At 42.4% G+C, this 26,018-nt stretch overlaps 1 protein-coding gene across 8 annotated transcripts in view; it reads left to right on the top strand.

Moving 5' to 3' along the window:
- ENAH (ENAH actin regulator) overlaps positions 1-26,018 on the top strand; it is a 136,279-nt gene that overhangs the window by 86,788 nt on the left and 23,473 nt on the right. For 5 of the 8 annotated variants that reach the window (XM_035008678.1, XM_035008675.1, XM_035008676.1 and 2 more), the window contains 2 exons: positions 10,191-10,247; positions 14,998-15,082. In XM_035008678.1, coding sequence (XP_034864569.1) covers positions 10,191-10,247; positions 14,998-15,082 — 142 coding nt within the window. The remainder of the gene's footprint in view (positions 1-10,190; positions 10,248-14,997; positions 15,083-26,018) is intronic. The other 3 variants (XM_035008677.1, XM_035008674.1, XM_035008671.1) reach the window with 1 other exon arrangement.

Here is a 26,018-nt window from a genome sequence, read left to right as displayed (position 1 = left end):
CTCTGAATGAACATTAGATGTTTCTGTTTTTTATGTTCTAGGCAAGACAGAAAAATTCTAATCAGTCTTTTGAAGATGGTATTAAACAGTGGTATCACTGAAATCAGTATTGTATATCTGAAGAATATTGTTTCCTTAATCCATAAAAAATTCCTAAGAGGTAGGTGGTCTCATAATCTAAAAGAAGAAAAGCCACAGGGAACTGAATTATTTGTACTCTTAGTAAGGTTCTAGGTTACGTGTTCTGAGAGAAACAAAAATGAGTAATTCAAAACTATGGACCTAAAGGGGCTGTGAATTGCGTAGAGAAGACAGATGAGGTCAGAAATGTCTGCCTGGCAGTGTTCGTCCCTCGAGTGAGACAGAGTGGCAGTTGTGAGGTAGAATGAACACAGCAAGCTGCTCGTGGGAAGATACCGAAAGTAGTTCTTGTAAGGTAGACCTGCTGCTTCTGTGGGCTTTTGCAATTTCTGAGAAAATTCACACCAGAAAACAAATGGTTTCTGTTTTGTGGAAACTCTCAGGGGTATTTGGTTATGACAGTGTCGTTCACATAGGAAGAAATGCATTTATAGTAAGGAGTCTCCTTTGCAAATACTATCCTGATCTTTACTGTGGTAATGCTATACTAAACACAAATAATTACCTTTTCTTATTCAGATTTAGAGTCCCTTAGTCTTCGTATATTTAAGCCATAGAATCGTACATTCCCAATTTGAAGATATCGACTGGATGCGTGACATGAACTCCCAGGAAGTGGGTCTCTATTCTATTTGCAAGTACTGCTTCGGATGGACCTTACGTTGATGGGGTCAGGGTAGATTCGTGGGCACCAGATAGCCTTGTGTTAGCTTTCCCTTGTTTCTAGAACAAAGTAGACTCCTTAATGTGGCCCCTGTTTCTCGGGAGCTGGCCCCTCTCGGCTCTGTATTAAGTAAACACACCCCCCTGCATCCAGGTTTTCAGCTTTCTGTTTCTTCTTTCACCGCTGAGGGACTTAGTGTTTTCTCAGAACAGTGTTAAACTGTTAATTTCTGGATTGAATAAATGAATTAGGCAGAACCAAAGTTAGTGACAGTTAGACACTGCTAATCTTTACTAGCAGATTCTATTGGCACAAACACATCAAATTATTCAAAGCATCTCTGTCTGCTGAAGGCCAAAAGACACATATGTTTTTTTAAATGTAACCCACAGCCTGCTAATTTGGACTAAGATGGGATCTACAAACGGCTCTCAAGTACATTTAATGCAGGAATAGTACTTGATAGTATCATTTCCATGAATGGATGTTGGAGTGTCGAGAATTCTGTTCTTAGGAAGCCCTAACTGTTATACTGCTCCAAAGGGATACGTACTATTCTTTGGGGAAATCAGCTTGAATGACATCTCTTCACTTTTAAATAAACACATCTGCTTCTGCTTAGATGGCACAGTTTTATTTTTGAGTATCACATTCCGCACAAGCCCTAGGTGTTCAGGACTGTGAGGTTTCCACCTTGTCTATTAGTGCAGCTTTTATTTCTCTGCCAAAACTTCCCCTCTACTTAGTGAAGTATGATTTTGAGCAAGTGTTATTAAAACTTGATCTTCCTATGAATAGTGATGTGATAGCAGCCGGGAGTCGAGTGTGGACTTGCTTACGAACAAGTTCAGGGTAAGTTTGTTAGGAGGATGCATGGCCAGATTACCTTTCTCCACACGCCCCTGGCTTCTCAAGTCCTGCCTGCCTTTAAGGTTGCTCCTTCCTGTGCCCTGCCTTCTGATGGCTCTTGGTTGTCATGTCAGGACTGGGCAAAGAACTTGCCTTCACCTGAATTTCTTCACTCTGGGAAGTGGCTATGGCCGAGGCAGCTTCCTTGCTTTTTAAAGAATTAATTCTTTCCTGGAAGCTACAGTCCATTAAAAACTTCACATACAGGTTTTCTGGGGTTTTCTTTACATTATACTGAATTAGGCTTTACAGGAACTCCCACTTCTCCATCCACATAAAGGTTGTTTTTCTTATTTAAAAACAGGTTTATTTCCCTGACTTTTGTTTAAATATTTCTGGTCTTATATATCTCTCCTTTTTAATAAAATTATGTACAGATTGATTCATTCTCCTATCCATCCTACCCATTTGCATCATTTAGATGGATTGATACATGTAAAGGTACTTAGACTACCGCTAGCACACCTTCAACAGGTTCTGTTTAATGAGCGTGAATTCTGTAAAAAACCACTTTAAACAAATGTATCAGTTACTTTGTGCCAAGCTGGTCATGCTGGTTGCTCACACTAGGATGATGAACATGGCACAGACGTTACCTTTGAGCATCTGCAAGCCAGGCGAGGCAGACCGCTAACTCTGAGTAGACAGTACACAGTAATAACTCCGCAATCACACAGTGCATCCAAAAGACCTTAGGCTCCAGCGGGTGGTCCTGGCGTTTCATGATGTTCCTTCTGGGCTCTTGCTGATACTGAAGACCCCCAGCCCCCCATTTTGTTTTTAAATAACAGTGAGTTGCTGCTGCTTTTACATCTTATTTTTAGAGAGTGAGTAGTTAAAAGATTCAGATTTAACATGAAAAATGTCTAATGAAGAAAGTAGAATAATTGAAACCTAACAGTTCAACAAAAATACTAAAAATATAATTTAAAAGATAAGTATTTAGTGTACAGTTTTCCTGAAAAAGAAGTACTTTATTGAGTATTAAGAGTGGGAACCTGTGACACTCCTAATTTAAAGTTTCCTTAATTTGGGGGGCACCTGGGTGGCTCAGTTGGTTAAGCGTCTGTCTTCGGCTCAGGTCATGATCCCAGGGTCCTGGGATTGAGTCCCATGTTGGGCTCCCTGCTCTCTGCTTCTCCCTCTGCCTCTGTTTCTCCCCCCACCCACTTGCTTTGCTCACTCTCTCTTAAGTAAATAAATAAAATCTTCAAAATAAAAAAAATAAAGAGTAAGGATATAAAAGTACATATTGTTGTGGATGTAATTAAATTTCGGAGACTGAAGCTCCTGGTGTCGGCAGAGTGTCCATCCTTGCTGACAGGTGCACCCCACCCCCCCGCCAGCACCCCAGGTGGTAAACCCCACATCACGTGAACAAGCCCAGCTTATTTTGTGTTTTATGTATTTAACCAAACTATCCTTTTAATAAAACTTTATATCTTTTTGAGTTTCAAAAATAAACGACACCTTCATCATAAGTATTAGTTGCCTGGTGTGGTTTTCGGTAGAAGTTGCTTCTTAGTCTACGTGCTGGAGTATCTGGCATTCCTGTGCAAAGAAGATGAGAGCCGGGCGCTGGGCCCCGCGGACAGGGAGACCACCATCCTGGCGTCACTGGGATGACCCATCCCGAGCACACGGGTATTCAGAGTCCCTGCCTAAGAAACGCCTTTGGTGTTGATTCCTCCTGGCGGGGGGACTGCCATGGGCCTTCCCACACCAGCTCTCGAGTTTGGAAAGGGCATCCTGGCTCTGCTGCCCTTCCAGACCCTCGGAGTCACCCTGCTGTTATTACTCCGGTCACTTCCTTCATCGTTTGTATCCGTTTCTGCGATCCAAGGCCAGAGCCACAAGGGCCCTCAGCTGGCCAGAGATCTTGCTAATGGAGCTGTAATTTCCAGCAGAGCATTTTGTTTTTCAGGGGAAAATAAGTGGGTTTTTTCCTGATTAAAAAGTTATGTTCTTATTGTAAGAATTTAAGTAGTACAGAAAAGCATAAAGAAGAAAGTAAAAAAATACCCAAAATCCTACCACCCAGAGATAATCACCTTTTATATTTTCCATAAGGGAAAGGTGATAGATGTTGAAATATTTTTCAAGTTTGTGTTAAAAATGGCTTCGAGATGAAGAACACAAACCCAGCATGGGATTATATTTTTCCTTCACAGCTTCCTTGAGCTCGCACACAGTTTACCTGCGTGAAGCGTACAATGCAGCGGTCGGTGTTTTTGCTGGGCTGAGCAGCCGTCCCTGCAGGCAGCCTGAGACCGTTTAATCACACCAGAAAGAAGCCCCCCTGCCTGAAGCCACCGTCACCACCCCTCCCTGCTCCTGGCGACACTGAGCTACTCTCTAGATTCGCCTATTCTGGACATTCCCTATACGTGGAATCAGATGACCAGCTGTTATTCAGTGTGATGTGTTCATGCCTCAGCTGTCTTGTAGCATGGGTCACGCGTGGCAGTTTGAGAAGTCAAGCATAATAAAAAGCATGTGTCACGTGTCTAGGCGTGCTAAGTTGTGCCAGTGGGACTTTCATGTTTCAACAGTTGGCTTTCTTATTTTAAAGTTGTCGGATGTGGTGTATGGTCAAAGTAATGACTGAATCATAGCATTTTTTAAAGTAGAGAGCCTAAAAGCAAAGCAGAAAGCCTTCCGCAGATTCTTCAGTTTAAAAAAAACTCAACCTGTTAAACCTTGGTGAATTGCAGCAGAAGTATTATGCTGAGCTGAATGCACATGGAGCGAAGCACTTGACCGATTCGCAAGATGTCTGACGGTTGTCTTCTTTTGTCTCCACGCTCAGTTTTCCTGCCCACAGTTGCCCTGCCTTCATTTTTCGCCACATCCAAGAGCATTAGCTTAGAAACTTTATACTTTTTTTGGTTCTCTTAATTCTTTTTGTCTTGTAAAAGTAGGAGCGAAGAGACACGGTCTTTGAAAGTCTCTGTGCTGTACGGTGAGAGTGTAAACACTTTTTTAGGTTACAAGCGTTTCTGCTCTTTCCCCGTGGGTAAGGGAGTGAGGTGGTGTGTTTCCTGAGAAACAATCGGAGACGTCCTCGAGTCACTGATAGCATCTCCCGTGAGCCTTCCCCGTGGAGCTGGGTGCCTTGGTCATTCTCCCCCCGCTAGTCTCCAGTGCTGTAAGCTGTCGTGGGCCCGTTTTGTCTGTCTCTCGCCCACATAGAAGTTTGGACCACTCTGCCTAATTATAATATTGTACTGAAACCTCTCTCCTAAGTCTTCAGACAGATTCTTCAAATTTCTTAGAAAATTTGATAACTACCTAATTTTTATTTATGCTTATTACATCCTGTCAAATTTTTTGAAGTGGCTAACAGGAGGAAACATATATGCTAAAACCTCAAGTAGGAAAAAGAACTCCCAGTGAAGGGGGGAATAATTGTCTTCGTTGTTCGGGGCTAAGGAACTCAAGTTGAGTGTTGACTACCGGCAAGTTAGCGTTAGTGCAGAAGGAAATCTTCCCGCTGACCAGCAGAGGACCACTGTGGGCAGAAGGCATGGGCAGGGTAAGGTGGCCATGCAGATGGAGGAGCCTCGACCGAGCACATTGGAAAGGTGGAAAGAGCAGGTGCCTGGAGCCTAGGGAGACAGAGCGTGGACTGGATGAGAGAGGGAGTGGTCACGCCATGGGGAGAAGGCGCTGGAGTTTGAGGTTCGTCTGGAGAGCAGTGGGAAGCAATTGAAGACATTTTACAAAGGGAGGCGATTTGGCTCAGTCGTTAAGGCGTCACCGGCTATTGAGGGGAAGGGGGTGGTGCCAAGATGAGAATGGGCAGCTTCAGGAGGTGGTGCTGTTGTGACAGGGCTGGTGGTCTCGGAGCGTCTGCACTTACCACCTACTCTGTGTGTGTGTGTGTACTTTGGTGTTGACATACTGCATACATTATGGAACGTTAAAAGAAAAGGATGAGAGAAAAATGAACAGAAATAGAAGTGCTGCTGATTTCTCTCCCATGCCAATGTACGTTTAGCATCCTGGGATAAGTGCATCCCTCTATGAAAACCACTCTCTGGAGTGGAGGCCATTTGGAGAGAGGGATTTCGAGGTGACAGGAGGAGCTTGGCAGTAGGTTCACTAGTCGTAATAAAAAGGAAGGGGTGACGAGGGCCCTGGACTTCTGGTTTGTGCCACTGAGGAGATCACAGTGCTGGTTAGAGGCCCAGCCAGTGCTCCAGCAATAGGCTGATCCTGTTTGTTGAAGTAGCCGCTGCCTGCCTGTGCATGTGCGTCCCAGTGCCCTTGGCCACAGAGGGGGCCTCTAGGGTGGTCGGGGGGCTGGCTCTGCTCTGCAGAGAAGTGGACGTGGGACGCAGGTCACTCTCGCCTTCCCGAGTGTCAGGACGTGGCAGGATTGGTACATTATGGTCGACTCTGACGGTTTCTGTAGCTGTGGATAGACTCCTTGATTCTGCAGCTGAAGGTAAACGGTGTACGGAGCAGGTGTGGGCTGGGGGCATGTCGCAACTGTCGCTGTTCAAGCTTCTGCTGAATTCTCCGCAGTTTGTCAGCTGTTAGCAGCCGTCTTCCATTTGCTGAGAAGAGAATAAAGCATATCTGAGGCCGTAAGTTGGGGAGGATTAAACAAATGAACGGGGCAGGGGAGCCCCATCGCATGTACAGTTTGCCTAAGACTAGGCACAGCGACACGACAGAAGTTTCTGTGTTGGCGTTTTTTTCATGTGTGGCTAGAGATGCATGATGCTCTACTTCCTGAGGTATATAAATATTTCATTAAAAACTGTACATATTTTAAAGCGAAATGTGAAAATTTTTTTGAAAATATTAAAATGCCACTTTAAAAACGCCACCACTCTGCACACAGTTTGCTCTTTGTTGTAATTCTCGTGTGCTGGTGCGGAGCCCTGCAGAATGAGACCTAGGTCTGTATGTCTGTATCTCTTTTGTTCAGTTTTACTGAGGTATAATTGAAGAACAAAACTGTAAGATATTTAAAGCGTATATACTGTGAAAGCGTCCCTCCCATCTAGTTAGTTAGCACATCTACCACCTGAACCTCGTGTGTGTGTGTGTGTCATTTGGGTGAGTTAGCACAGTTCAATTACACAGTACAGTGCTATCAACTACAGTCACCATGTGTCTGTTAGATCCTCGGTCCTCATGCATCTTACAGCTCAAAGTTCGTACGTTTTTACCAGCCTCTGTCTATTTACCGTCCCCCCCCCCCCCCCCCGCCCCCGGCCCCCCCTTCCCTCCTTTTTCTATGAGTTTGGATTTTTTTTTTTTTAAAGTCCACATACAAGTGATGCCAGCAGTCTTTTGTCTTTCTCTGTCTGGCTCATTCCGCTTAGTGTGATGCCTGCACGGTCCGTCCATGTTCGTGCAAGTGACAGGATTTCCTTCTTTCTTCTGGCTGAGTGATATTCCATTGTGTGTATTCCGTAAGATTCCAGAATGGAATCTCTCTCACATGCACACACACACGCACGCTCTGCATCTTCTTGACCCGTTCATCTGCTGATGGACATTAGGTTGTTGCCGTATCTTGACTACTGTGAGTGACTAAGGCTGCAACGAGCATAGGGGTGCGGGTGTTCTTGTTTTCATTTCCTTTGGATGTGTGCCCAGAAGTGGGATTGCTGGGTCATGGGGTAGCTCTGTTTTTAATTTTTGAGGAGCCTCCATAGTGTCTCTGCAGTGGCTGCACTGTTTGCATTCCCGTGATTCCCGTGGTACCTGCTTTTGTTTGTTTTGTTTTTTCACAGCAGCAGCCACACCGCTGCGGTGTCTTCCTCCATTGTCTTCTAGCCACCTGAGAACAGACACACATTTGCTTTTATCCCCTTTCAGAATGTGTGTCGTAGAACTTTGCGATCACGAGGGTAATACCTGGGGGCCTCATTGATGGTCAAAAGCATGAACACTGCTCGTTTGGAAGCTGACGATGTATGTGCCCACTCAGCAGACTGGCTTTCTAGAGAGTAAATTGAAGTAAAACCAGCTTTAAGCAAACATTATCTCATTGAATCCTCAGAAAAAAATGCCTAGATGGGTAGTATCCCTGTTAGCACTTGCCTCGGGACTGCAGCTGGGGTTCTGCTGTTGTGATTATCTGGCGGCAGCATCCGTCATGCTGATCAGATGCTAACAGCCCGTCATGGTCGCTGCGGCCGGTCCGCCCAGGCTGCTGCCTTCTCGCTGCTCGGACCAAACACCTGTGGGGACAGACAGCGTGGCAGGCAGAGCCTGAGCGATCACTGCTTTGCAGACTACATGACAGTAGATGCTAAATTTTGTGTTTTGTGTGCATCTTAACCCCCTTGGCGCGTGCTTTCCTGCAGGGCCCATGCTTCTCTCAGTGCCGAGCCTGATTAGTCCTGTGGCTGACTTGGAGAGAAGTGGTCTCTCGGGGTGGGGTGGGGGGAGCTGTAGGGAGCACTGGCCCTCGCCCTGACGGTGAGGATGCTGCAGGTGTCCTGTTACTGCGTCCGCCCAGTCCGGGCAGTGACTGCTGCATCCCGCACTCCCCCTCCTCCCCGGCTGAGCCCAGAGACAGTGGCATCAGCAGTCAGTTGGCAGGAAGCGCTGCCGTCCGCCCGGCCGCGTGCCTCAGTGCCGACTGCAGTAGAATGGAGATCAGTATTTTATGTGGTGACGAGGAGTAGAAGTGTGTAGAAAGAAGGTGCCTGAAGATACCGAGGGCAAGAATGGTGCTTTGTAGGTGTAAACTGTGAGAAGAGTGGGAGTTTTTGGTGGACAGTGTGGGATCTCACGCGGGCCGAATGGTCTCCCTGCATTCTGACGGTGGTCAGATGACTGTGCCAAAATGATTGGCAGCACAGCGTGGCAGGTGCTTTGCTGTCCGAGACGAGATCATTTCTCGGGGCTTTCTTGTAAGTTTTTATATTTTCCTTACTCTTTTTCCCTTTAAACATGAATTAAAGGAAGGGTAAAACCTGAAGACCAGGCATGTTTGTTAATAAAGGCTTTACAGAAGTAGTCATTTATAGACATCAGTAAGCAGAGTCTTTTAAAGTTTAAACTTAAAATATAACTTGAAAATTTCCTAAATTGTTTATCTCCTTTGAAATGGTGTGATTGACTTGGTAGACATGTTATATGCCTGTGGTCTCTCTCCTGTCATTACAGTGAATATAATGCGGCTTTAATAATAATAATAGACGGGGTTGTTGGAAGTACTTATAGGAAAGGTGATGTTTTTCAAACTTACTTATTTTGTTTGTGTTTGAAAATATCTGCTATATGTAATATTTTTAAAGCAAGGTTTAAACTTAATTGGATGATATTAAATCTTAATTTCTAAAAATGATTTTAAAATTCTGATTGTTTAAGATTTATTACCATTTTCAGATGTACAGTCTTTAAATTGATTTGGTTCTGATTCTATGCAAACTTTTAGTTAGCATAAATTGTATTATTTAAAGAATACGGTTTAGGCGAAATCTAAACTACTGTCTTGTTTGCCTTTATGCAGTCTTTCTTGAGTCAATATATTTTAATCTGTTCATTGTTTTTTGGGCTAATACCAATGGAAAAAGAAAATCCTACGCTGAAAAGAATTTTGTTGGAATTTTAGAAAATTATTGATATAAAATTTTGAATGTCACTAATGTAATACTAAGAAAATTTTTCATTTTGTTTTTCCCATCCCAATTTTGAGTGTCACCTTGATTTTATATAAGCCCTTCCCCATTTCATAAATTAGCACCTTCTTACTGAGTTTTTTTCTGTTAAAGAGAATTTACTTCATTAATACTTAGGGTAAATTTTAATGTAGGTAGCCTAAATAGTAAATGGCTATTTGAAGTGGCCACATGTTTTTAATAAGATATTTTGTCAAGTATATAAACATATTGGGGGGGGGGAGGAACGATAAAATGTGGCTTGGTAAAACAATGAATAGTTTTGATGTTTTTTCAGAGTGCAAAGCCAATAAAGATACTCTTACTTACATCAGTGACTGTAAACCACTTTAATTGCTACAGGCTGTTTAAAATGGCTTTTGTTTTTTTCTACTAGTAGAAATGAGTTCTTCTTAGGTTAAGTTAATCTTGTGTTTCCCCTGAGTTTTTCTGAGGGGCAAAGTCTTCTAAATGAGCAATACCGAAAGAGGGTAGATACTGTAAAATTAAGTCAGCCATGGATGCTGACCTCCTATAGCTCAGTTCCATTTACTTTTCAAAATATGGTTGTGAAATGTAAATCGATTGCACTCTCTGATTAACTCTGGAAAGAGCTATAAGTGCCTTGTTTGGTTTGTGGCTTATTACAGGGTTTTTCCACAAATAAGATTACACATAAAAATTCTTTTTAAAGTTTATATTAAAGAAGATACATTTTTATTAAATTACAGAGCTTCCAAAATGAGGATCTAGATAGGACGTATGTATAAAAACATTTTGAACCTTTCAAAGCACCTTTTAGTTTGTGTGAAGTTCTTCTTCTAACACCAAGGTGTCTGTTGCAGCCCAGAGCAAGGTTGCTGCTACCCAGGACAGCACTAATTTGCGATGTATTTTCTGTGGTAAGCAACATTACGTTTACATTACTTTTTCAAGCTGTGGTACATACTACTTGCACATTTCCATAACTTTTGTTTCTGTAGGCCATAGTCTGGCTTGTGGTATTCGGGGTATCCAGCAAGCTACGTTTTATGTTGTGCTATCTGTTGTGGTTCATGTAGGTGATTCGGTCAGCTTTTGAATTGACTTCTTAGTGAGGGTGTAGTTAGGATGAGGGTCTTAGAATGAATTCTTCTGCAGTTCTTGCAACACGAACGAGAGGGGTTTTTGTTTGTTCGTTTTTGTTTTCAACTATTTTGTTTGAAGCAGTCTTTTAATTTATAATTTAAGGGACAGAATTACATCTACCTTAGTATGTTTTGAGGAATGTGAATGTGTCTTATCTGAAGGGAGCTTTTGCTCCACTTGAGTGAAGTTGTTAGGTGCACAGGTCGTGAGGCGGATGGCAGCCGTTGCTGCTTCCCCGGCTTGGCTTCTCAGTGACTGCCTTCTTTCTGCAGTAGGTGAGGAGTGAGCTTGGGCTTACAGAGTGCTCTTGCACTCCTGTGCACACGCGCGCACACGGATGTGTTGTTCGCATGCATGAGCCGGAGACGTCCCTTAGCTGCCCTGAGTCACAGTCAGACAGGTGCATGCTCGTGCCCTTACACAGGGATAGAGCAGTGTGCGCGCGCACACGCACACACGCGTACACACACACACAACACACGCACACCTTCCTCTGAATTGTTTTTATCCTTATTTGATTCTAAAACCTTCTGTTTTGAAAAACCAAGTTCAAAAAATGACTTGTAATTGTTAGAACTTTTTTTTTGGAGAGATATATATATATATATATATATATATATTTCTTACTCCTGTTTACCTTGACTGGCCCGATTAGTCTATGAGAGAGAAAATTATAAAGTAATAATACTGCTAAAATTTTATATAAACAGTTCAGCTGTGTATATGTACTTTATCCATGTGACTTAGTTTTTGATGTGATTCTTCAGTATTTCTGATATTGTTTCTTTACCTAATTCTCTTTAGAATTATTTAAAAATTTATGTACTGCTGGTTTAGGCAAAGAAGCATGTGTTATAAATTTCCAAAAATGAAAACTCTGATGTATTTCTTAATCACCTAAAGTTCCATTTTCGGCTTGTTCTGGGCGACAGGGTCCCATCAGTGAGCCTGTGCTGCTGGTCTTCATAACTCCCTGCTCCCTAGGGTTTAATCAGTGACTCTTAGCGATGCTTCTCGGCCTCCTCCTGGGGGCTCTTCTAGGCCACCTTTTGAACTAGCCATGAGTTATTACTCGTATTGGTGTTACTTGGACTTTTTTTAGTTCATTCTGAAAACCTACTTGATGTTCTGTACTTTGCTATTTACTGTGTTGAGTTCCACATGCAGAATAATAGATACAGTTTACCCAGTTGCAGAGAGGATTGATTTGCCCTTAATAAAGGTGAATTTTTAAGTTGTAAAATAACGTGTTAAAAAGCAGATTTTCCCCATTATTACCTTTAATTGATTTAACTGTGTACAGTGATATAATTACCACATTGCTAAGTTTACACTTGATTGTATTGTGTATAATAACACCTCTTGGTCTTTTAGTCCTGTGTTTTTAAGCAGTCTGTGGCTAAGTGTGAAACCAGATTTGTGAAAATTAAAATGTGACAGCAGGTGCAATGTGCTTTAGCCAAAACTCAGTATTAAGTCAAGACTGAAATGCCATTCATTCCTGGATTCGAGAGACACTCTCTTCTGCTTTCCATCATTTATAGAGAACCTATCAGTGACATGGACATATTTTCTTTATTAGAAACTAAGTCACATCTCTGCTATATGAATTCTAGCCAGGACAGATTAATATCAGTCCTTGTCTCCGGCTCTGGTAATAAAACAGAGAGAGTAACCCTCAACGTTAGCTGCTGTCTTCATGACACCACCGTAGGGACGAGGCAGGCTCACGTGTTTCTTTTTTCCCCAAAGAGAACTGTCAGCCACCACATGATGCTCATAGCAATGCTGTCATTTGCCCACCGGATAGGAAAGTGCCTTTTTTTGGATTCTGTGAGAAGACAGATACTCTTTTAGGAATATGACCGACATGAGGTAATAGTTACAGTGCAGAAAACACAACAGCTGCCGGCAGCCTCGACTGCTCTTAGTTGCTGCTTCATGTCATGAGCCTCATGTTGGTGTGATCGACCCCTTGAATGACCCCACAGAGTGACCAGAAGGAAACATGAAACTGTGTCCCGGGAGTTCTTAAGTGACCCCGAACTCTTCTATTCAGTGCTTATGGTGTATTTACATTATGTTGAAATGCACATGAATTTCAGTGTGCTCATTATCGTGACTTACGGTACTGATGGAGGAGAAACAGGACAGCCAGACTAACTACAGGTACACTAAATACAGACCCCAGGGGAAGGCCCCTCCTCTCCGGCCCACCACGGAGGGGGTGTCTGTGGAAAGACAAGCTGCCCGGTACCACAAAGAACCATGTAGGAAACACTCGTTAAGAGCTTTTCTGGGATCAGAATTCCCCTCATTTTAAAAGGATCTTCCTTAAGTTTTCCTCTTTTAGCTGCATTAATAAACTGTGGTAGATTAATTTTTTAATGATATCACCCAGAGAATACTTCCCACATTTTTAAAACCTTTTAAAACAAGTTTGTTAAAAAATCCAAAACAGTTTCTGTTTAAAAGATAATTTCTTCTCAAACTTTTTTTAAGTCAAACTTGTTAGTTTTTTTTTTTAATCTGTTTAATAAAGTCAGGATTGAGTTGAAATTTTGACACACTTTTTGTGAACTTATATATTTGAGCTAAAACTTAAATGGGTAGATTTATAATGCGGAATTTCATCTGTCAGTATCGCTGTAGAGGTCACAAATGCTTGTGCTAGATGTAAGCAGTCTGTTAGTGTCCTTCTTTGGGATGGGTGCTGGACAAGTCTCTCCAACCCCGTGGCATCCAGCTGTTTAATTATTGGAGCAGTATGAGCTTTTCACTTAAATAAACATTATTTTAAAAAATAATTAAGCCAGAATGGTCTCAGGAGTTGCCCAGGCTAAATGCTCACATTTAATATTTTTGGATAAATGTAACTTTGGGTATAAAAATACTTCCCCCAAATCGTTTGTATTTTCTCAAGATTACCCTCCACCCCCAATCTTCTGTTTGTCCCTCCTTCTGCCGGAAGAGACAAAGACATCTTTTCCTTCTAAGAGTATAGACGTTAGTGTATGGCTTAATATGACAGTCAATTTTTACATCAGTATGTTCATTTCCAAAAGCAGGAAAGAATTCTGGCCTGTTTACTAGACAAGTTCTACTTTTCATTTATGCAAAAATTTAAGTGCGTGTTTAACATTAATTTAAAAAGCTTTTTGATTTTTTGTTGTTGCTGATGACATAGGATTAATATATTTTAATATTTCCTTTATGTGGTTTTCAAAATAGCAGACTTAGGAAATCTCATGAAATACATCACTGCATCACTGTCTTTTAGAGTACAAATTACATGATTAATCTAGAAATGGGTAAAGAGATGAGAAAAAAAATTCAGTAGGTAAGTTTAGATCCACTTATATGTATTTCCAAATTTGGGATATGCCAGTACCGTACCAACATTGCCAGGAACCTTATCCTTCTAGCTGCAAGGTTTACTTCCCTAGCACAGCACAGACTTACCAAGAATTTGAATTAGTACACAGAAGCGTTTCTCTTACCTGTTTCTAGTATTAGCGGCCTACACAACACTTTGAAGATCTCTGTTAGGGGCATTTGCTGGCACACTAGATTTACTGTTTACTGGATTCTCTTGTTTACTGGCTTAGATTTCAAGATTGATCTGTTTTAACCCTAGGCTTTGCATATTAGGTCCAGTATTTATTTCTCTCATGACACATTTAATTTTTATATCCAGTGACACTAAAATGTCCCATATCTAGTGGCATTTGTTATAAGATGGTAAAAATGGGTCTGCATTGCACATGGTATGTGGGAATGGATGGTCTTTAGTTTCTTGTGACAGAGCCATGTTGGTTTGGTTGTAGGTTTTTGGTTTTTGGGTGGTTTTTTTTGTTTTTGTTTTTGTTTTAACCCCAAATGAAAAGTTATTAAGATTACCTCTGTTACATTAAAAATTCAGATAAGTAGGTTAATTATATATAGAAGTTTAGCAAATGTTTGTTTTCACTAGTGCTGGAAATGCCTAGCCATTAAATAAAAATGGCAGCTTAAATTGGGCAAATTTGATAAATGCATTAGCATTCTTCATCCTAGTAATAAGGTTCTCATGCTCTCTCTCTCCTGTTTTTCATTTCCAGTGTTCTATTTAGGTGAGTTTTTGAATTCTGATTTTTTCATTTAAGTTCTCCCTCTCCACTTCATGAATAAGTACCCCAAAGAGAATGTCTCATTGTCTTAGAAACGTCCAGCTCAGGTGCCTATTCAGATGCTCATTGAACACTTGTTTTCCTCAAGCTCTTCATATATAAATGTTTATTTTTCCTTTATTGTTGATGTTTTCCATTTGTTTCAAGTAAGCCTTTTGGAGATGATGACGGTATTATGTTGCAGTCTTTCATTTGCTATGTGTTACGTAAAGCTTATATTTTATTTTGCTAAATGAAAAAGAAGATACATTTGTAAATATGTGATGGTTTTATGTTATTCTTCTCGTGATTTTATCTCCTCCGTCCAGCTAACTATAAAGATAATGTTCATCTATAATATTTTCCTCCCTTTTAGGGCCAACATTGCCTAGACAAAATTCTCAACTACCTGCCCAAGTTCAAAATGGCCCATCACAAGACGAATTGGAAATTCAAAGAAGGTAAATTTTTTATAAGTTGTTATTTGCAGTTTGTCTTTCTACTGCAGAAGCCCTGTGAGCATCCTAATATCAAAAGTGGATTATGTCTTGTGAGCCATTTAAAAGTCACTTAGCAGCATACAAAGTGACTTTCACTTCAAGGAGTCTTATTTTTATAGCAGTTATAAATTGATCTATGGTCATTATGGCTTTCACATAACTAATTTAACTAGAAAGTTGAAGTCGTGTTGGCTGTTCATAGAAGTCATTGATCTTGAGGTATTACCATAGTGCTTAGTAATGGAATACAGACTCATTCTGTTTATGATTAAATTGTTGGTTAGGTGAGGTCAATAATATTATCTTGTTGCTTCAGTGCAGTTTATAAAGAAATACATTGGAAATTCAAATACAGCCTCATTTAGGTATAGTTGTTTCTGAATTAGTGAAGTCTCTGAACTATAAGCTACCAAATTCATAACAAAATAGTTATATAAAATTCAGGTACGTACAGTAACAAAAATTGAGTTAGTTAATCCAGGTGTCCCATTTTAAACAAATGAAAACTTTTTGGAGATGTTGATGTTGCTTTTTACCACTAGTAGGTCACCTGTTTTATTTTAGCTGATAACCACCACATAGATGGATTCTTCCATTTGACAAGCATTTGCTCCATGGCAAGCCAGCATTTCTTCTTGTGACCTTGGATTTGGATCTCACATTTGAAACACTCTTCAGATTCTCCATGTTGTTTTGAAATGTGTGTCACGTTCCCCTGACAGACAGAAGGATCTCTACTGTGTTCTGTGTTGGCTGCTTTGGGGGTATAACTGCTTAGCTCTTGGGAAAGGCCCTCCCGAAATGAATTTTGTTTTTGTCACAGCCTTTTATATTCAGTTCAATCGCTCCAGAAATAGCCCCCAAATTTGATGAAAATCTATCCAGTTCTTGGGAGTGATGCTATAACAGATACAAATAAAATTAAGTTTTTGTAGAAATAAGGAGAGTTTAAAAGATAGAATTTTGGTTCTATATTGAGTGTTTTAAACACACCAGAACAATTTCAAGAGTTAGAAATTGTAATGATTCTGTTGCCCCCCCTACACACACACACACACACACACACACAGAAAAGTAATTAATAAAAAATGATCATGGGGCGCCTGGGTGGCTCAATCCATTGAGCATCTGAGTCTTGGTTTCAGCCCAGGTCATGATCTCTGGATTTGTGAGATCAAGCCCCAGGTCAAGCTCTGCACTTGGGGAGTCTACTTCGCCTCTGCCCCTCCCTCCACTCGCATTCTCTCTCTTTCTCCATCTCTCAAATGAATGGATAAATCTTTAAAAAAAAAATGATCATAGTATTATTGGGCATAGCATTTGTAGAAAGCTAGGAAGAACCAGGAGAGAACCCAAACATAACAGATAATTTCTGGCATCATGGCATGGCAAGCAGGTGGCCCCTGGGACAGTTGCTGGCTGAGGACAATACAGAATAGAAATTGGAGCCAGCGGAGGGTGTCGCTGGCTTGTTAAGGGTCTCTGATGGGTGCTCCACTGCGCGGAGGTTGTGTGCAACTTGCAACTTGCAGTTTTAGTGGAAATGAGTATTGAGTGAATTTTTACTAAATGCTGTGAAAATGCTGTGCCCGTATCTGATTTGGTTTTGCCAGTGCTGGCAGGCCCTGCAGCCCACCCTGGACTTGAGGCTTGTCTGCTTGTATGTAGGAAGGTACCACAGGGCTTGGAAATTGGATGTTGTTTATATTACTTACTTAGTTCAAGACTTGAATTCAGTTGTTTTAAAGAGTGAAATCCAAAATTCTGAAAAATGGGTGTAAATTTTAAAATTATTTTCTGTCCATAGCAACACACAGAGGCTTCTTTCATTTTTAAAAATTTTTTATGTTTAAAATTTTTTAAAAGATTTATTTTTAAGTCCTCTCTATACCCAGTGTGGGGCTCGAGCTCACGACCCCGAGATCAAGAGTCACACGCTGCACCGACTGAGCCAGCCGGGCGCCCCTCTTCTTTGTTTTAGGGAAACCTATCGGAGACCACTGTCTTTGTCAGTGTTAATTTTTAGCTCTGTCCCTTCCCTTCTCTCTCTCCCACCCATTTCCCTTTTTATCTGGTGAAATCTGTTTTGTGTCTGCTCAAATCTCCTGGAAGTGCTGCTTCCAGCATTGACTTGTTTCTAGTTGAGATTTCTTCTCCTCATGCACATCTGCCTCTTTGCCTTTCTTCCTTTTGATCCTGCAGAGGCTCTTCCTTGCCACCCCCTGTCCCTCGAGCCCCTTCGGCTTCTTGCATGAGCATGTGCATGAGCTGTCCTTTTTCTCTCTCTGTACACGGTCTACCTTGACAGACGTGATTGGGTATAATGTTGTAGCTTCCTCTTAACTGTCTTTTGCTGGTGGCTTCCACATGGACAGCTATGACTCTGCACCTGAGATCAGTGAGATATTTCCCACGAAATGGAGCAGTGTCATGGGTCCTTTTGAGAATTGGGTGACAGCAATGGACACGTGCCCTCTTTCCCCCAGTCCCCACCCTTCTGATATGCATGTAGATGTGCATTTATATGTGTCATTTCAGAGGGTCATGGACCCTCTCGGTTCCAACAGTTGATCAGCGGTGAGAATTCCTGCCGTGGAGCTCACGCATTTGGGTGCGCGCACTAATACCGCAGTGTCAACCTTCATGATGTCATTCTTCATGTGCATGCTTTCTTCTCTTTAGTATTTCTCCCAGACTTTCTGTGCGGGAGGCCTGTAATGCTCTTCCTTCACCGTCCCTGTCCCAGTGCACCCTGTGACTTCTTTCTCTAACAGCTTGTTGGATCTACTCTTCTGACACTTGTGACTAATAGCTTCTCCGGTATATGTTCTCTCTGTACCGCTACTGTTTTCTAGTGGGTTTTCCAGTCTTTAACCGAGACCCCTTTCAGCTGTTCCCACATTATTACTGTCAGATCAGTTCTTCTTAAAGTCATTTGCATGTGGTAGACCCCCATATGGCACCGGAGAGCATAAGATGGGAAGGGTCACCTGCACGCAGCTGTGCCCTTCCCTTCTTATTAATCTCCAGAATGAATCACGCCTAACCATTTCTACGTTTAGTACTTCTGATGGCTTCTTCAATAGCATGAAGATAATAGGATTCTGTTCCTAGTTCTTGATGGTCACGTGATGGCTGGGGGCTGCTGACCGCGGCCCCCCCCCCCCCCCCCCGCCCACTAGGAAGTATGATTTGTCCACCTGCCTGGATGGCTTCCAGTAGCTGTTGTTTTAGTCCTGCTGCTGGTTTCTCTTTCAGATTGAACCTGCGTCTTCCCTTGAGTGGTCTCTGTGCTCCTCGCTCTGTGACACCCCGTCCCTGCGCTTCCATCCCACCCCCAGGTTTTCTCGCTTCACAGTTTAGACATTTGCCGTCTTTCGACATCTGTTGTTAGCTCTGTCCTTATGTTGCAGGTGATCTTTTCCCCACCCCTTCTGGAATCCTTTAAACCTGTCAACCACAGTAATCTGGGTTTTCAGGAATAGGTCACTAGCTAAAGTTTTTGGGTTTTGTGGTTTCTTTTTCCTGCATTTTTTTTCTTTAGCTCAGTACTTAATGGACCTTTTCCATTTGAAGACTTAACAGCCATTTAAACATTTCTTCTCTGTGTTTTCTCTGTTCTCTTTTTTGGGAACTCCTACTAGTCGAATGCTGGCCCTTCTAGATTATTTCCTCATGATACTTCTCTTTTCTCATTTTTTGCTGCTTGTTTTGTTTTTTATTCTTGGGGATATTTTTAACGATATATTCTAGACCAGCACTTTCTAGTAGAAATACAATATGGGCCATGTATGTAATTAAAATTTTTCTAGTGACCATATTAGCAAAAGCAAAAGAGAAACAGGTGAAATTAATTTTAATGATATATTCTATTTAACCCAGTCTATCTGAAGTATTATCATGTCAACATGAAATATGTATAAAAATTGCTAAGGTGTTTTTCATTCTATTTTTCATACCAAGTCTTCACAATTTGGTGTGTGTTTTACACTTACCGCACATTTCTGTCTAGACAGGCCACATTCCAAATGCTCAGGAGCCACATGCACGGCTCACAGCCACCCAACGGGGACAACACAGTAGTAGATCGTCTATTGAAAGATGAATCTAGTTTTTTCTATTTTGTAATTATTCCCTTTTTAACAGCCTGTTCCAAATTCATGATTCTATCTTAATTCTCTCCTATTTCTCTTCCTTTGCCTGAATCTTCTCCTTCCTGTAGAGCTGAATTGTTTGTTTTACTGGTTTTATTCAAATATCTGGTCATCTTTAGTGGTCCATTTATTTCTAAACAGATGAGATTGATTGGCATCAGTCCTTGGCTTGGCTTTCCTCTTGCATCATGGAAGCAAGATCTCTGCTGGGCATGTTCCTCCCTGACCAGGAGGGCCGCCTGGAGGTCTATGGAAGTGGGTGGAGCATGTAGGCTGGCGGGCTCTCCTTTAGGGTACAGTTGTGGGGAACCCACAAATGCTGAGCTACTCCTAGTTCCACCAGAAGCCCTGACTCACCCAAGGCAGCATGTTGAGTTTGTTTCAAAAACAGTCTTCAGTGGGAAGTGCCATCCCATCCATTGAGCTAAGGCTGGGGAGGAGAGGGCTGGCAGATGCCACTCTTCTTCAGACAGGGGTACGAGTTTATTAATCAGTCTGATCTGATGGCCATGCCACCCTCTCCTGTCCTCTGTGTCTGCTGGCCTCATGGGAGGTCTCTCCCAGGTTTCTCTTGTTGTGTGCACTTCAGCTACTCTCAGTATGTGTTCTAGTTGTGGTTGCCTTTGCTCTGCAGCACGGCGAGGAGGTTCCAGGCACTGTTCCCCGTGCTTAGGACACACCAGGATGGGGTGGGGGGGACCTAAACAGCCTTACCCCATCCGACGGTAAATGGTAGACATGACAGAAGATGACTGGTGCTCTGGGAGGAGGCCCAGCTGAGTGGAGGGGAGTGTGTGTGGCGGAGGGGCAAGGGGAGACTGGTTATAATAGGCTGGTCAGGATGGGTCTTACCGAGACACAAGGAAGGAGCTAGCCAAGCAGATGTCTGGGTGAAGTGCTTTGCATGCAGAGGGAGCAGCCAGTGCAAAGACCTTGGGGCAGGATTGTGTGTGTGTGTGCACGCGCACCTGTGTATGAGGACAGATGAGACCACGGCGGCCTGGGCAGAGAGAGCAAAAACAGAAAGGAGAGTGCTCAGTGAGTTTGAAGCTAATGGAGAGTGCAGCACCTATTATGCAGCACCTGCCCAATGATTGCAGAGAAGGCAGTTTTTGTTCTGAGAGAAAGAGGGACCATTGAATTTTTTTTTCAAGAATTTATTTATTTTAGGGGCGCCTGGGTGGCTCAGTTGTTAAGCATCTGCCTTCGGCTCAGTCATGATCCCGGGGTCCTGGGATGGAGCCCCGCATCGGGCTCCTCGCTCCGCGGGAAGCCTGCTTCTCCCTCTCCCACTCCCCCCTGCTTGTGTTCCCTCTCTCTCTCTCTGTGTCTATCAGATAAATAAATAAAATATTATAAAAAAAAGAATTTATTTATTTTAGAGAGAGAGGGGAAGAGAGAATGGGGGGGCAGAGGGAGAGGGAGAATCTCAAGCAGGCTCTCTGCAGAGTGTGGACATGGGGCTCAATCCCAGGATCCTGAGATCATGACCTGAGTCTAATTCAAGAGTCAGACACTCAACTGACTGAGCCACCCAGGCGCCCCTGAATGGCCTTGATAGAAATGATTTGGCTTACCATACTAACATCCGTGTGGCTGCTCTGTTGAGACTAGCCCGTGGAGAAGCACAGATGGAGGCGGGCCCGGGGCGGTGAGCGCAGCCCAGTGGGGAAACCAGGGAGGCTGTTAACAGAAACTAGGCAGGATGTAATGGTGGCTTCCGCCAAGTCACAGAGATGGTGAGAAGGCAGATTCTGGCACTTTCTGGGGTGTGTGTGTGCGGTACAAGAGAAGGGGAGTCGTGGCTTTTCACCTAAGTGAATGGGAAGGATGGAGTTGTGCTTAACCGAGATGCGGAAGACTGTGTGAGTGGAACAAGTTTCCTTGGGACGTACCAGAGGTGAACTTTGAGAATGTGAGAGGGAGATGTTCATTGGACATCCACGTAAAGATGTTGAATGGGCACTTGGATATACTTGTCTACGGAAACTGAGGAAAGAGGTCTAGACTTAACTCCTCTCTGCCGTTTCTGCTTTCCAGACCTTGATGGTAGAGTTGGTCTGCTGACGACCCCTCAGTGTTCTACTTTGTCATGAGTTTGTTTATGCACAGTTAAGACTTTCTGGAATTCCAGTAGAATCTTGGAGTGGGGGGAGACTTGAATACGAGTTCAGACAGTCCTGCCGCGTCACTTCGCCCTCAGCGCTCCTGAGGGCTGGCCCTGCTCACGTCTGAGGACCCCCTGCGCACCCCCTGCGCATCTGTCTCCTCTCTCCAGGCTGCCTCTCAATACACCACCCTCGGCTTTTCCTCTTCTGACTGCCTTGTTGTGGTCTGTAGACTCTTCTCCAGGTGTACCAGGGGCTGCTTTTCTGAACTCCTACAACTTCATCACACATTCCCTTATTTTACATTTTACCATTTATTCAGTTTACAGCTGAGTCTCGCCTCCACAGCGAACATTACAGGCTCCTTGAGAGTAGAGACCTGAATAAAGTTTCTGAGAAAAAGCCAGGAAGTTTCTGGTAATGAATTCATATATCTGTACATGTTAGGTATGGGAGGCAGAAAATATATGAGTTTGTACGGCTTGGGGGACAGTTAAAGAAGATAATACACGCCATTTTCATGCTGCTCAGGCTTTTCTATCTGTGCTGTTTGGGAGACGCTAGGAGGCTTCCCTGAGGAGATGTGCTCGGAGCCGTGCCTTGAAGAGGAAGGGCAGTAGGAATTTTGGTCCTCGGAGGGAGAAACATTCCAGGCAGAAAGAGCAGATGTGTAAGGGCACAGGGTACAGACAGCCCTGTGACACGGGACAAACAGTCAGATGAGTAGGTTGGATCCAGCTTGTAAAGTGCTTTTTCCCTGAATTTGTCGTATAATAAAAAGGCACCTTTTTAACATGTTAGTATTCTCAAATTATGAGAAAGGTAAATGCCATTCTCCTTTGGCCTACCTCCCGTAGGATCTGTTTTTGCCCCTGGTGAAACCCTACTTGGAAGAAGACCCTTTGGAGTATGTTTTTATTTTTTTTTTAATTAATTTTTTTTTAAGATTTTATTTATTTATTTGACAGAGAGTGAGCAAAAGTAGGCAGAGTGGCAGAGGGAGAGGGAGAAGCAGACTCCCTGCGGAGCTCGATCCCAGTACCCTGGGATCACGACCTGAGCTGAAGGCAGACACTTCACCCGCTGAGCCCCCAGGCGCCCCTGGAGTATGTTTTTATACAGACGCTTGGCACTGGCCTTTGTCTCTGCAGCAGGGCGTGGCTGGGCCGCGGTCTGCAGCCAGGGACACACGGTGACAGCCGGGTATGCAGCACAGTCTGCTCAGAAGTTGGGTGTTCACTAGATTCTATTTCCAAAATTTTTTCATGTTATTTATACAGAAATAAATTTTCTTGTGTTTGATTTTATTTTCAGAGGCACATTACAGTACCCTCGGCCAGCTTTTATTTTGTGACCTTATTAACTTTGGCTCCCTAATTGGCTCTTTTCTACACCATTACTGAAAAGGGTAATGAAAATGAAGATTCATTTGCATCATAATACTCACCTGTAAGACTTGGGTAGTTCTATTTTTAGTATAAGGTTCATGTTATAATAAATGATATATTTCTGTTACTGCTTTTAGGTAAGCTGTTAGGAGTATTATGAGTTGATTTTTGAAGACGGGCACGTGGTTTGTACTTGGTGATCAAATAGAAGGTGATGGGTAGGGAGAGAATGTTAGGAAAAATGTGCTCCTCAGGCATATATGTGTTGGGTATGTATAACAAATTTGATAGGATTTTTGCTCAAAACCATAAATTATTAATGGATTATTTTAATTAATAGCTAAGAATTCTTATTCTTTAAGTTGTTTTTTGTGGCTTCTGAAATAGTTCCCAAAAGGAAATTAATTACTAAAGAAACGTTTAAACAACATATTTAGAATCTGGTTTGTTTAGGAAGGTCAACTGCACTTTGAAGAACATCGGTCATATAATGTGACAGATAAAAAATGGCCATCCACTTTCTAATTTCCAAAATTGTATTGATGAGGGATGTTATGGATTGAATTGTGTCCCCCAAGAAAGATATGTCCTAATCCCCCGTATCTCAAAATGTGACCCTGTATGGAAATAGATTTGTTTATTGAGATGAGGTCATACTGAAGTGGGGTGGGGCCTCTTAATCCAGTATGACTGATGTCCTTAGAAGAGGAGGATACAGAAGCAAGATGGCCCTGTGAAGACAGACACTGACACAGGGAGAAAATCATAGGTTGGAGGCAGAGACTCTAGTGATGTATCTGCAAGCCAAGCAACACCAAGAATTATCAGCCGTTGCCGGAAGTTGGAGAGTGGAGTGGAGCAGGCTCTACCTGGAGAGGCTTTACAGTTCTGATGGAGAGTTTGGGGTGAAGCAGGGATAGTGTAAAGAAGAAGAATCAAATGGAAAAAAAAAAATAGTAATTTTTTTTTTTAATAGTAATTTTTAACACCTGAGCAAGAAGAATTGCTCTGAAAAGTAAATGTGATCAGCCATGAGTAAGTGAATGTTGATGTATCCAAAGTGGTGGTGTGGTTTGGTTGGAAGAATGAGGGAGAGGTTCTGTGAGTCAAAGGGTTAGGAACTGTCTCCTTTGTGCGGTAGGACGTCAGCAGATAACGTGTCAGTCTGGGGGACTAAGAAGGAGCCGCTCGGAACAAATCACTGTCAGTACCAGATTGAAAGTAGTTGCTTCTGGAGAGCGAAATCAGGAGCGGGAAGGGTCTCTTCCCAGGGAAGGGATTCCTGTTTTGTTACAAGCTTTGTTGTCCTACTGTGTGTTTATTTTATACCTTTCATTATTTTACTTTAATGAGGGTGAGTTCGAGTTGAAGAAACGAATGTTGCCTTTGGATGTTAATCAGTCCCGTACCTTTCCTGTTGTCACATGATGGTAGTATAGCTTAGTTTTCTACTCATTTTTGTTTCATTTGTTAATATCAGTTTTTGGTGTCCACTCATATTATTAATATTTGGCTTCTTTGACAGTGATGAAAAACATATTTAAGAAACGTGAGTCAGTCCTGTGTTTAGTCTCAACATAGAGCTCAGTTTACTTAATGTTTATAAATAGTTAGCAGATCAGCACCACTACCTGAAAGTTATAAAAAGGGACTGGTCGTCCCAGCACCCAAGCAGCAGGGCAGCAATGAGGGTTTATAGTCCCCCAGTCGGCCTTCACAGGCAGGATGGACCAAGAGTCGACCACCTCCTCCTGTAAGTACTGGCCCCGTAAGGTTACATCTTGATTGTCTTATTTCGTTTTGTCCCCTTTTGTTTGTTTGCTAATAGAGAAGTGAGGTACCCACATGATGTGATCAGAAAGTATTCATGTAATTTTTTTTTTCTGACAAATGTCAGGAACATTGTAGTGTTACTAAGTGTTATCAACTCAGATCATTTTCCAAGTCTGCTCTCCTATACTTCATTGAGTCAAAATTTAAATCATTCTTGACCTACCTAACACTCTCCCGCATAGGTAAAGGTGAATGAAATGTATTTTTAAACTTTAATTATATTTTGCTTGCTTTAAAAACAAGAAGTCTTTGTGTCAACATAAACTAAATCTATGTCCGAGTATATTTAAGAAAAAGCTATTAACCTCATCGTTGGCTAGTGCTTTGGGCATCTCTGCATTTGGGGATAGCTCTTTCGAGGAAATAGGTATTTTGGTGGTAGGAGGAACTATTTCTGATGTTTTTTAAATGCTCTTGGTGGCTATAATGGTCGTTTGCACTCTAATTGTCTTTGAAAAAATGTGTATTTTCTCAAACTTTCAGGTTAATGTAAAATCATATCCTAGCTTAAAAGTTAGTCTGGCAGAATTTTTGCATAGTTCAGAATTCAAGCCCTTGTATTTTGAAAAAGTCTTCAGATGGTTCTAACAGTAAGAACAGTTGTAGACAAAGCTCTGGGAAGAAGAGTCATGTGCGTTTCCTGTCTGTGAGTCGGCAGTGATATTTCTAAGAAAAGCAGGGTTTACAAACTTGGAAACTGTCCCCTGAAAAGATAATACAGATGTCCTGCTTTAGAGATCAAAACATAAATGTCAGGTTTATATATTGTCCAATTTAGGTGGCAATTATTCATGCTACTAAAGATCTGTAAGCCTGAGATTTTCTTTTTGACACACTACTTTGGGAAATATATTTAGATATGCATCTTTTCAGTGAGCAGGCTAAAAATTAGCCAGGGACTCTTATCACCTCCTTTTTTCCCCTTCAAATTAAGAAAATAGTCAGCAGAATCTCATGCAGCTGTATGAACTGCCTGCTCCACTCACTGTCTGTGAACTTGGAGAATCTCTCTGGCATCGTACTCCTCTCCTACATCCAGGAGATGTTCTTGATCTTTAAAGACTGAAAACCCTCAAATAAATATTATGTTCTGACATGTGGAATAATATTCCTAAGTCAGGACTCCCTGGCTGTAAATGTCGTTATGCAATAATTCTTTGAGACTTGGCTTTCTGCCTATGGCTTAAGCTTACTTTTTGTGATAAAAGCATTGTGTTGCTTGGAGGAGTGGCTGTCAGCTGGGAGGTAAAAACAACAACAAAGGGGCGCCTGGGTGGCTCAGTCGTTGGGCATCTGCCTTCGGCTCAGGTCATGATCCCAGGGTCCTGGGATCGAGTCCTGCATCGGGCTCCCTGCTCGGCGGGAAGCCTGCTTCTCCCTCTCCCACTCCCCGTGCTTGTGTTCCCTCTCTCAC

The sequence above is a fragment of the Mirounga leonina genome, unplaced genomic scaffold (assembly GCF_011800145.1).
Source record: "Mirounga leonina isolate KUSES-001 unplaced genomic scaffold, KU_Mleo_1.0 Mir_152, whole genome shotgun sequence".
Classification (NCBI taxonomy): Eukaryota; Metazoa; Chordata; class Mammalia; order Carnivora; family Phocidae; genus Mirounga; species Mirounga leonina.
This window is presented reverse-complemented; position numbering and strand designations above follow the sequence as displayed.